Below are 13,254 nucleotides of genomic sequence, written 5' to 3' on the forward strand. Positions count from 1 at the left end.
GCAAGTTAAGGTTGTTTAGCATTCATGACTGTCACATAAGACCAATAGAGTCATTATACCTTACATACACATTTAGATACAGCTAGTCCAATGGCTTAAAGAACACCAAAAGCTCCACCCAAGAATGGAACAGCACTGGATCTAATGGTTTCTTCAGAATTGCAGTTCAGCTACAAAGGGAAGGCAATATCCAACCCAACTAAGGAGTGCTTTCCATAAATTTCAGAGGAAATGGTAAGCAGGTGTACGGTTACTGGTCAAGGGAAGCCCTATGGCTAAGTAAAGGATATAAACAAGTAATGTAAACAGCTAATCCTTCTGATATGCTTTGGCTCTGTGCCCCCGGCCAAATCTCATTTTGAATTGTAATCCCCATGTGTCAGGGAAGAGTCTGGTGGAAGGTGATTGCATCATGGAGGCAGACTTCCCCCTTGCTGTTTTTGTGATAGTGAGTTCTCACAAGATCTGGTTGTTTGCAAGTGTGTGGCACTTCCCCCTTCACTCGCTCTCTCCCCTGCTCTGCCATTGTGAAGATGTGCGTGCTTCTCCTTCACCTTCCACCATGATTGTAAGTTTCCTGAGGCCTCCCAGTCAGGCTTCCTATTAAGCCTACACTCAATTAAACCTCTTTTCTTCATAAATTACCCAGTTTCAGGTAGTTCTTCATAGCTGTGTGAGAATGGACTAATACACCTCCCTTAGTCTTCCAAGATCATACACCTCTCAGAGAGAACATGTGCCATCTAATAGGTTGTTTAAATTATGAGTAATATGTAACACTGAGGATATAACTGAGTATAAGACTCTAAAAGCAGTCAAAATTTGTCACCTACCTGCAAATCCTGAACACTGAATAATTTATTGTGAACTGCTTAACCAATATACAGTTTATTAGTTATGTCACCTTACTTAACTTTCTGAGCCAAGTCTCATCTTCTATAAAATGGAGAAATAATAAAGTAACCAAAGTTGGTCAGGAGGACTAGGTGAAATAATGTGTGTACAACTAGTGCCTGGTCTGTAGTATTCAGAAGCTACTGTTATCAAAAGCTACTCTATCTCATATAGACTTCCAGAATTCATTAAATGCTTGATAACCAGGAGACTAGATTCATTGTTTAAACTTATGAGCTTCAAAATGATCATCTATGATGCTGCTCACTATTTAAAAAAAACAAACATTTATGATGTTTAATATGCGCCAGGCCCCAAGTTAGCTCTTGGAAACACAAAACAGCTTAGAACTATCTTTTAGGAACTACCTTTAGAAATTGTAGCACATTCTTTTTGGTATCCTTGGTGGTGAAAAACCTGTGTTCTTCCCAGGCAGAATTTACTTTTGGAAAGAGACAAAGTAATTCAGGATCAAATCTCGTTATGCAGTAATGATCAACCAGATAATACCACTCACTGGTTGAAAGTGATTATAAAGTAATGAGCCTGATTTTCAAGTGTAGCACATAAATCTCACTGATCTTTGTTTCAAAATCCCTCTGTGCTTTTATCTAGCCTTTCGTCCCCCTCACAGAAGGCAGTCCTGCTGCTCTTCAAGGGTAACCTCACCAGCTGTGCCCTTGGCACCACTCCTCTCAAATGCTCCTGGTGCAAGAAAGCATAATAATGGTCAGTCGCATTCACCCACTTAATAGTCTCAAAGAAACCACTCCTTTAAAGTTTTTTTTTGGTACGTTATTATTATTATTTTAATATAGATCTGTAACTTCAGTTCCAAGTACCAAGGGGGGCCAGGGCTGGCCTGAGTGGGGCCTCATAGTGCGCTGGACAAAGTGACCGGTTTTTCTCCATAAATAAGACAAAGAAACCCTGGGGATCTGGAGAAGGATCTGAGGCCATTAAACTGCAAATTCCAACTGAAAACAAAGAAGCAAAAGTTTCTTTTTTGGTTCTTTTAAATGTCTAAAGAGAATAAAATTAAGAAAAATACAAATCCATTACAAACACTTCTTATCTGTGGGGGAAAAAGGTACAAACGCCTTTTTCTTTAAAAGCCTAACATAGTAGAAAACATGCTGAATGCAAAAATGCCCTATGTGATCTCAAAAAGTGATAGAAAAAATCAAATCACCACTTCTAGATGGTATGTGCTACCTTCTTAAACCCCATAACTGCACTTTATTAAAAGGCTTCAATGTAGCTACAAATTAATGAGACATGAAGCTACTGAAGGAAATAAAAGTTTTTATAAAATTGAACTCATCAGCTTAACCCAAAGCTGAACCTACTTCTCTTTAATCTATTTTGCCCCCTTGCCTGGACTACTGCCATCTTTTCCTAACTCACGTTCCTTGTTTTAGTTTCACTTTACTTATTCCAGCTTGAAAATGGTTGTCAACTCAAGCCTCCTAAATACTGCTTTGCAAATGTCATTCTCCCGTACAAAACCTTTCAAAAGTTCTAGCACCAAACCCAAAGTCCTCAGCTTGACCACCGAGGAAATCTGGTGACTGGCAATCTGACTCCCACATACCAATCTCCTTCCCACTATATCCTACCTCCTGGGAGTTTTATTCACAAGCCATGAGAACACTCCTATGTGTTTTTCCACCTCTACACACACAGTGTTTCCCAGGCTGCGATTCTCTCTGCTCGGACTGCTGATCTCTCTCGCTGCTAAGGCACTGACTTTTGTTTAGGGCCCAGGCCAAGTTCAACTATTCCCATGGGCCTGTCCCATCCTCTCCAACTGTCAGTAATTCTCCTCCTTCTCCCAGATAAACATGACACTTACTACCTATATCGCATTGCATTTTCTTCCTTGTTATTTATTCATCTTTCTGGGTATATTACAGGCCTGTTCAAATAGTCTGCATTCTTATTTGTATTTCTACTACATAGTATCATGGGCAGGTTTTCCTGTTGGGGTGCAGAGTGGTATTATAATCACATAATTCATATGTAGCTGTCTACAAATTGATACATCATAAGTTTAGTAATATGTATCTTACTTTTTTATCAAAAAGGATACTTGACTGCCCACAGAACCCATGAATAATATACAAAAGCCAGTCACGATGCACAGTATTTTTAATTATATCCAGAAGTTCACCATTCCATACATATTTCATATAAGGCTCACTACAGATGCCAAATACCCCTGAAAAATAAAAGTCTGTATCAGTCCATAAACACATAAAATATTTTGGATCAATTAAAAAAAAGGTTCGTATCAGAAAGATATGGATATTGGCTGACATTCAACTCATTTTAAAGTTAACTTCTGTTTTTAACTTCAAAGTAACATGCTTGGTTAACAGCATTGCCATTTGCAGTGGATATCATTCCTATCATGTCCAGAACATTGTGTTGATTCTGTAAAAAGTCAAAGAAATCCCTTTTCTGACTTGTGAGAGTTCTTAACTTCAGAGAAAAGAAAATGACAAGGAAATTGAGGGCATGTTACAAATACATAAAGACAAGAGGTGGTGGAAGTAGCGGTTGAGCACATGGCTATGGAGTCAAAGTTCCTGGATCCAAATCCTGGCTCTGCCTCTCATCAGCAGGGTGACAGGCATGATCAAGAGTGTTACTCACCCAGCGCGGCACCTCTGTTTCCTCACCTGTACCACGTGGTTATTGTAAGGATGAAATGAATTAATAATGCACATAAGGGGCCTAGAATAAGCCTGGTGTATTACAAATACTTCCAATACATGGCGTTTGTTATTATGTCAGGCCTTTTCTCTACAAATAAATTAATTTCATCAAACATAATTTTAGCATATCCAGATAAATGTATTAAAACAGCAATGAGTTTTACAAAACTTACATGAAGTGAAAAATTAAAACTATAAGATAATAGCTTAAAAGACTGTAACGGTTCTGAATAGCAGTTAATAAAGACCATCTTTTTCCTCAAAACATGATCTGTTAAGAGTATTTGTTTATACACTATACTACACTTAGGTTTGATTCATAAAAACTAAACTTTCTCTGCCCTTTCAATGCATTACACAAGAGAATTAATAATAAAGACATCGATAGGAGTCCTGTTTTGTCACTTACTCTGTGACTTTAGGCAAGTTACTTAATGTCTTTGAATTTCAACTTTCTAAACTAGAAAATGATGTTAATACTACTCACCTCAAAGATATTGTTCACGTTAAATAATACATGCAAAGTATCTGACATGCAGTACAGATTATTTTAAAAATTTACTGCTTTCCTTTTCAACCTACTTCCATACCTTCTACCCTCACTCCCTGTTTCTTATCAGTTTACCCCTCTGTGATGAGAAGAATCTCACCTTCGACAAAGATGTATGCATGCTAATCACCAGAAACTGTAAATATGAACTGTTACATTACATGGCAAGAAGAAATTAAAGCTGAAGATGAAGTTAAGGCTCCTAATCAGGACCTTGAGACGGGGAAATTATTCTGCATTTTCTAAGTGGGTCCAATGTAATCACAGGGTCCTTGTAAGTCAAAGAGGAAAATAGGAGTGTGAGTGTCAGGTAATGTAATGTAGCCTTAAAGATGGAAGGGAGCCATGAGCCAGGGGATGAACGCAGCCCCCAGAAGATGGAAAGGGCAAGAAAACTGATTCTCCCCTGGAGCCTCCTGCTGACATGCTAATTTTAGCTCACTGACACCCACTGTGGACTTCTGCCTTCTGTAAGATGATAAATGTATGTTGTTTTAGCAACTAAGCTAGGTAATCTGTCACAGCAACAAGAATAAACTAATACACCCAATTATTCATATCTGTCAAGTAGAATTGCTCCAGAGATGACAAAAAATTAAGTAGCACTGGAGGCTTAATTCAGATCCCAGAACAGATATTGAAATTCAGATTTTGGATGGCATTTGGGGCAAATTCAGGGATACTTTCAGCTTTTGCATTACAAATTGTGATATTCAGAAGTGTTGCAAGCAAATATTCAAACACACTAGCTGTCTTGCCCTCTATCTGTCTCTAGTGGTATGGGTTACCACCAGAGCGTCTGAACCAGGGCAAATGTATGTGATCTAATGATCTGGGAGTAGGGAGGGTGCCCTGGGTTTCACCTTAGCTCAAGTGATAATCAATCAAGTAAACTAACAAGAGTCATGGGGAATGCCAGGGATAAATTCAGTTTAAGTAACAGCCTAAACCGTTTTAGAGTGGATCACAACCTTTGGCAAACCATTAACAGAACACAGCCTCTTTTTGAGAGTGCTGCAAGGGCAGATCTTCCGGGACTACTTTAGATTGGATTCTACCTCTGCATCCACATGTTCATCACTATCATTGAAGTTGCACAGAGCAAGGAACCCAAAGACACTATTGACTTACTTTCCACAGTCAGTTGAACACAGTTAAAGTGTCTTAACTATTGAAATGATTCCCTTACAATATTCACATTAGCAATGCCTCTAGCTTTAGAGTGCTAGACCAACCCAAGAATCTGGCAATAAAGGTACTGTGTGACTGGTTTAGTCCAGGATCTCAGGGGCACTCTGGGTGAGGCACTGAGTGGCCCTACAGTGTCTTACAGCAGTCCTGCAGAGGCAAGACCTACACAGGACTGATGGGTCAAGCTGGGACCGATCAAAGTAATAACGACCTCTGACCTGCTGCACTGATTCCTTGACATGGCCGTATGATCTTCATTTCCAGGCCTCTGTTCCCTACTTAGTCTTTAATTCTATAAAACTAGCATTATACCTACTAAGCAGAGTTTTTATGAGGATTAGAGATATTACATGTAAATGTCTAGCACATAATAGGCAACCCATGGTAACTCTTTTTCAAAACTCGGACCATAACAAACTGGTCTCTGTGAAGGAAAATAAGGAGTCTGTATTATCTAATATTTTTTTAAAAATCCATGTAAACTTCACCTCTGCACACCATGTAAAAGTCTATGCTTGAATGTATTCAATAAAAAGTACATGAATAATTACTAGAAAATGTCAGCATACAATTTTGTGGCTGGCCTACAAATGAAATTACATGGTGACTAATATCTCTATAAAAATGAATTGGTCAACTTCACATATCCAAAACAACCCCACGTAAGGACAAACAGCAAAGAGGGGTGGACAAATATGAGGGAAATGTGAGTGAATTTAATAAGATGTCACTTCATGGATACCACATTAATATACATTAGATATGCCAAGACCACCTACCGCTTCCACCTTGTGTAATTAATCCTTCATCTTCAAAGATGTCAAAGCTCTCTTGGCGATTCTGGGTCGTTTCTGACTTTAACATCTCCAGGGGCATTCGCAAGACAGTGAGATTATATTGAAGTGAGTGGGACAAATCATAGCTGTAACTGAGAACAGAATTGAAACTTAATAAGAATTACAAAAGCAAAGCATATTTCAAGGTCTTGGCTCCCATACAGAATTAAAATCTGTGAACTAAATTACTTAACACCTGTTACTTTATTTGGAAGCAATGCTATTCAAATAAGCACTGTAAAACACAGCAAAATATAAATGTAATTGGAAATAACAACCTCACTGCATGACCAGGCATCTGCATGACTGGAAATATACAATACAATGTCAGTAACCTACATTCTTTGATTTGTACAATGTGTATTTTTTGCTTCATACTAAAATCAGTCTAAGTTCATGGTCTTTCATAGCTTCTATGAATCTGTATGGGGTTTTACAGATCTACAATATCCACTGCAATACTGCATAGTTCTGTACCCTAGTTTACCCAACAGCAAAAATAATTATATTAATTATTAATGGTGGTATCATAACTGACTTTGTAAAACAGAAATAAGCAAATAATATAGGCCATTACAGTGAAACATGTTTTAGAAGAGTAAAAGGCATTTCAAAAATATAACTGTCTCTGTGCAAATTAAATTTCATTACAATTTTGATTTCACATAATACTTTTTAAATAAGCATCTCTAGCACTCTATATATATAGCTAGAGATATTTTTAAAGTATCTATATATAAAAATATACAAATATATTTATACTCTATATTTATAGAGTATTTATATATTTATACTCTATATTTATAGAGTATTTATATATGCATACTCTATATAAATATCCATATATACATAGAGTGCATATATATACTATACATATGTATGTATAGTGTGTGTGTATATATATTTCTTACGTGTGAGGGGGGCTTTCCAGCTTTTACTGGAAATTCTAAAGAAGCCTAGCTATACACTTTTAGCACAGAATTTCAGAAGGTATTTTGAATACTTCATACAAATTTGTTTTTAAAGTATTTTAGTCATATTTTAAAATGGCTACAATTCCGTCTGGAGAATCACACACATTATTTTAATTATCATTTCTTTATATAATTTGATTGAAATTGATTTGTTTCATCTGTGAAATTCAATTGTATCACATTTGCTTGATGGATCCATTCATTTTAACATCTAATCTCAAAGGGATAAAGTTATATTAAGAAGTTGGTTTCTGATTTTTAACAATCAATTCTTTCTATTTAAAACAATCCCTTTATTCTAGAGATTCTTAAAAATATATTATAACCTTTTTAAAAGCCTACTTATGAGGCACAAAAACTTTAACCTACATGTATTTACTTATAGAATGATTTGATCACAACTCAGTATAAAAATACAGACAAAATTGAGAAATATGAAGCAGAAGAAGGCCATTTCTAATAATAGCACTGAGCTTCAGTAATAATTCACAAACACTACAAAGTTAGGCATAAAGACTGAAAACTAGAAGATGGCAAAAAATACAATGGAAATATACATTAAATAAATGTTTGTGGAAGTAAAAACTATTTCTTTAGGAGCCCTTCACTCCACTTCTGTTAAAATAATCAGCTTCCTTCAGGTTTGCATCGATAAAGACATAATTCACCCCATGTAGTAGACATGTTTTTGTTTCATAAAGAAACAGTTAACTACATTAATAATTTAAAATAATTTTTTAATGCAAAGCACCCTATCAGTAGTATATAACACCAACAGCTACAAATGCTCTAGGTCCTCCTTTAGTCCTTATGACTCAAGCCCTCACTGTGTTCTATTTTCAGTCTGGATATCATAGCTGATAGAATTTTCCATCTATCACAACAATTGTATCTATCAGGCCCACATACTGGTCACATCAATGGTAGTAAAATACTTATCATGATGTTGTAATAATTTACTTGACTGTTCTTCAGTTATCAGTATTTGGGATGTCCCTGGACTATTTGGTTTGCTTGTCTGGGCTATTATAAATAGAGAAGCTATAAATGTCTCTTTACCAATGGAGATTTGTATTTTTGCTCCTGGTTATTTTCTTAGGACATATTTTCATATACGTTCAATGCTATATTCCTTCTCAGGAAACTGTCAATTTACAATGCCACCAGCAGTACATCAGTATTGCAACAGTTCTTCCTACTTTTAACTTATTTTTACCTAATTTTGCCAGATTATTTACTAAAAGTTGAACCATGAAATTGTTACAACTCTGTATTAGAGGCTGACTGTAAATTTCATTTTTGTAATTTAAGATTACAAAATCAGAATATTTCTTTAAAATACATTAAGTCCTACCTAAAACAAAGATGATTTTTATTATGAGAATAAACATCTTTTAATTTATCCATTTGGATTTTCAAATATAAGATTTTTAAAAGGAAGAAACAGCTATATTTTAATGCTTTTACATAAAACAAGTTGACTAAAAAGAAACAGAAGTACTACTATGTTCTCATTCTGTTTTTACCTACTGGAAAATAATATAAAAGTTTATGTGACTGATAGGAGCGAAACTAACCTCAAACTTACCTGAAGTAAAAATTGCTAGATAGGTCCACATTTTGAAATATTCGTAGATACCTAAAAAAAAAACCAAAGTATATTTTATTTGTCCAATACTATTATTTCTCACAGTTTAACATGTACCCATATGTACATTTATATTTGTAAATATGCTCTTAAAGCTGAGGAATTCAAGCCATATCCAGAATAGGGATTACATCTGAAGCAATTCTAGGTCTGTTGATCATCCCTTTGGAAACCTTTAACTTTATAGTTTGTTCCTTATCACTGATTGTGCCAGTGAGAGGCAAAGTCATGCATCTACACGTGTGGGGCACAGCAGACTTTGGGCAAGACAGAAGTAAATGCTGTTTTTGCTTTTACAATGTGCTTTGCAAATGCTTCGAGGATGGAGAAAGGAGAGCAACAACAAGAAGCACAACATGGGTCACCACAATTTTAAGTTGCTAAGTTTTTACACCAGAAAAGGTATAAAATAAAATGTTCACATTTCTGTCTCTCAGGACTAATAAATGTTCACATTTTTAAATATCTATTTTGACCTTTTTAAGATAAATAACAAACAACTTAAAAAGTTAACGTTCCCTTTAGACTTCCCCAGTCCTGTTCTCTCGCTCCAAATGCAACCATTTTCCTGTCACTGATATGAATCCTTCCAGTCCATCCATCTCTTTACTTTCATCACATTAGAGCCATCTTTAAATAATATATAGCATTATATTATATATTTAAAATACGTATGCAAATCATTACAAACTTTGTATACTATCTTACTTTTTGCTCTCATTTTTTGAAATCTAGTTACGTTGAAAGTTATAGATTTAATTTGTTCACTTTAATCAATGTTTGGTCTCCATCATATACAGTCATCCCTCGGTATCTGTGGGGGATTAGTTCCAGGTCCTCCCTCAGATACCAAAATCTACAGATGCTCGAGTTCCTGATATAAAATGGCATAGTATTTGTACATAACGCACAATACACATCTTCCTGTACACTCTCAATTGCCTCTAGATTACTTATAATACCTAATACAATGTAAATGCTATATAGTAATTCCATTATTGCCGTACTATATTGTTTAGGGAATAATGACAGGAAAAAAGTCTGTACATGTTCAGTACAGACACAATTTTTTTCAAGTATTTTCAAGCTGTGGTTGGTTGAATTCACAGATGTGGAACCCATGGATAAGAAAAGCCAACTACACATGACACACTTTATCCATTGTCTGCTGATAGACCACTAGGTTCTTTCTAGTTCTCCACTATAAGATACAATGCTGCCAAGAGCATCCCATGCATGTTTTCCCATACACATGTATAACAGTTTCTCTAGGGCACATATGTGGAAACAAGAACCACTGTGCACTGCAGATAACGCGCATTTTCAATTTCGCTAGAACTGCCAAAGTGTTCTTCCAAGTGGTTAAAATATCACTCCAACTCATAGTATACAACTCATTTCCCACATCTCTCCTAACATTTGATGACGGCAGATACTCTGATTATTCCCGAACTGACTAATGAGAATAAAAAGGTACCTTTTTAATTTGCATTTCCCAAATTACTAGGTAAGGTTCAGAATCTCCACTGTGAGTTGCCTGTTCCTTTTAATCATTTTTCAGTTAAGTTGCTTTTTTTTCTCACTGATTTGTAGAAATTCTTCCCACATTCTTCCCACATTATTCTAAATAATAATCATCGTTATGTTACAAATATCTACTTTCAGACTGCTGCTTGTTTCCTAAAATTTGTCTAAATACATTTTGAATATTTATAGTATCAAATATAGCATTGTTTGCCTTATGGGTTATCCATTTGTATTTTGTTTGTAAAATCCTTTTCCATACCAGGATTATAAAAATATTTACCTTTATTTTCTTAAAATTATCTTCGTACTTCTGGAATTGCTTCCTGAATATTATCAAAGAATGTAATCAAATTTCATTTTTGTCCAATTGGAAAACCAACACTATTTATCCCATCTTTCCCCAATGACTTGTAATGCTCACTCTATCATATTCCAGTTTGCCACATAAAATGGATCTTTTTCTAGGCTTTCTCAACACTGTTCATTGACCCCCATCAATTCCTCCACCACTACTTAGCAGTCTTATTTACTATAGCTTACCACCTGATTATCTTAATTACTATAGGTCTTACCATCTTGTTGACTTTATCCCTTCTTGTTTTTCTTGTTTAAACTGTCTGGACCATGCTTAGATATTTGCTTTTCCATATGACTTTTAAAATCATGTCAAGTTCCATTCTCAAAACATCCTCTTGGAACCTGGATTAATGTGACATTAAATTTAAAAATTGGCCAGGCCCTGTGGCTCATGTCTGTAATCCCAGCACTTTGGGAGGCCGACGTGGAAGGACTGTTTGAGCCCAGGAGTTCAAAACCTGTCTGGTCAACATAGAAAGATCCTATTTCTGCCAAAAATACAAAATTAGTCAGGTGTGGTGGCATGTGTCCATAGTCCCAGGTACTGGGGAGGCTGAGGTGGGAGGGCCACTTGAGCCCAGGAGTTCAAAGCTGCAGTGAGCCAAGATTGCACCACTGCCCTCTAGCCTGGGTAAGAGCGAGACCTTGTCTCAAGAAAAAATATACATACAAATTAATTTTGGAGAAAACTAACATCTTTAAGACATTAAGCCTCATCCATGATAAAGGGACATCTCTCCAATTAATTAAGAGATTTTAAAAATATTTTAATAATGTTTTAAGTCTTTTCCATAAGGTTTTGTATGGCTTTTATTATATTTATTGGCAGGTACCTTATAAGTTTTCTAGTTCATTATTGCTAGTGTGTGGAAATATTACTGGTCCTTATATGTCTTACATGTCGATCTTTTCTTTTTTGTTCTTTTAATTTTTTTTTTTTTTTTTTTTTTTTTGTTTTTGAGGCAGGGTCTCACTCTGTCACCCAGGCTGGAGTACAGTGGCACAAACATGGCTCATTGCAGCCTCAACCTCCTGGGCTCAATCCTCCCACCTCAGCCTCCCAAAATGCTGGGATTCCAGGTATGAGCCACCATGCCCAGCCATCTTTTCTTAGTCACCTTACTGAACTCTTTTATCAGTTCTGAGAATTTGTAGATATTTTCAAACTTTCCAAGTAGAAAATGATATTGCTTACATAATGCCATTAATTTTTCTTTTCAAGCTTTGTGGCTTATTTTTCTAGTCTTGTGGCACTGCCTAGGGCCTTCGTTAGGCCCTAGGCTGAACGTTAGTAGTGACGGCAGATATCTCTGTATTGTTCCTACCTTGATTAAAAGTAATGATTTTGAAGTTTCACTTCTAAGAACAATTTTGGATATAGGTTTTTAATAGGTATCATTTACCAGATTAAGAAAATCTGCTTATATTGCTAGTTTGCTAAAACCTTTTATCATACTGAGTATTGAATTTTGTCAAATATATATTCTGCAAACATTAAGAAGATAATTTTTCCAGCAATATTTTAATGTGGTGAACTGCTCTAGTACATTTTCTAACATTGATAACAATCATGCATTACAGAGATAAACATTATGTATGAAATGTTTAACAGTACTGTATTTTGTTTTCAAATATTTTGCCAATTATTTTTGCTTAGATGCACTATTGGATAACATAGTCTTATAAGTGTTAAAAGTTTTTCCTATTTAGTAATATTACTTCAGTTTACCTATAAAAAACTATTAATATAATTGTATCTTATTCTGAATAAATCCATTTACTACATGTTATTACTCATAATTTTGCTCTTTAAAGAGATCCAAATCACTACATACAATAACATAATTTGTATTGCTATTCTTGGCTAAAGTATCATAAAGATGAGACTTACAAATAACATTAACTTCTTGAACTTTTCCTATCCCTGGATTTGCATGCTCTGGTCATTCTGATTCACTTTTAGTCAATACACTATATAGGCCTTCCTATAAGCTGTATGGGATATAACGTTTTTCAGTTAGTACAAGACAAAAGTGTACTCTGATAAATTGTACTTATTCTCATCTGAAACCAATTATTTTCTAATAACCCCCCTTCCAAATCATCATCAAAAGCAGCATCACAAGGGCCCAGAAAACCACTGTCTAAGATTGTCTCAAGTAACAGGGCCGCATCACCTTTAAATTTTGGTTAATGTACTGGAACACTATAAAAGTACAGGATATAATTAAAATCTAAACTGTTACCTATCCTAAAAACTTATAAATATTTCTTTGTTCAATTTTAATCTTCATAATATTAATTCAATTCAACCTTTACAATTTTATCAATTTGTTAATAGCTTTTCCCACATTCCCAAGGTTCCAGTAATTCCTCCAAAACTTTTGAACATTTCAGATATACAGAAAAACTGGGGGGGGCCGGGGGAAAGTACAATTAACACCAATATGCCCTTCTTCTGAATTCACTTTTAGAGCTCTCTCCTTAAACTCATACACAAACATTATCTCTCTTTAAATATACATTTTATTTTTCTAAACCACTTGACAGTAAGTAG

At 35.3% G+C, this 13,254-nt stretch overlaps 1 protein-coding gene across 2 annotated transcripts in view; it reads right to left on the minus strand.

Annotated features, from left to right (window-relative positions):
• FIG4 (FIG4 phosphoinositide 5-phosphatase) overlaps positions 1-13,254 on the minus strand; it is a 130,641-nt gene that overhangs the window by 79,900 nt on the left and 37,487 nt on the right. For both annotated transcript variants that reach the window (XM_050786824.1, XM_050786825.1), the window contains 3 exons: positions 8,754-8,804; positions 6,135-6,283; positions 2,987-3,115 (listed from right to left, as the gene is read on the minus strand). In XM_050786824.1, the coding sequence (XP_050642781.1) occupies positions 2,987-3,115; positions 6,135-6,283; positions 8,754-8,804 (329 nt within the window). The remainder of the gene's footprint in view (positions 1-2,986; positions 3,116-6,134; positions 6,284-8,753; positions 8,805-13,254) is intronic.

This window comes from Macaca thibetana, chromosome 4 (assembly GCF_024542745.1).
Source record: "Macaca thibetana thibetana isolate TM-01 chromosome 4, ASM2454274v1, whole genome shotgun sequence".
NCBI lineage: Eukaryota > Metazoa > Chordata > Mammalia > Primates > Cercopithecidae > Macaca > Macaca thibetana.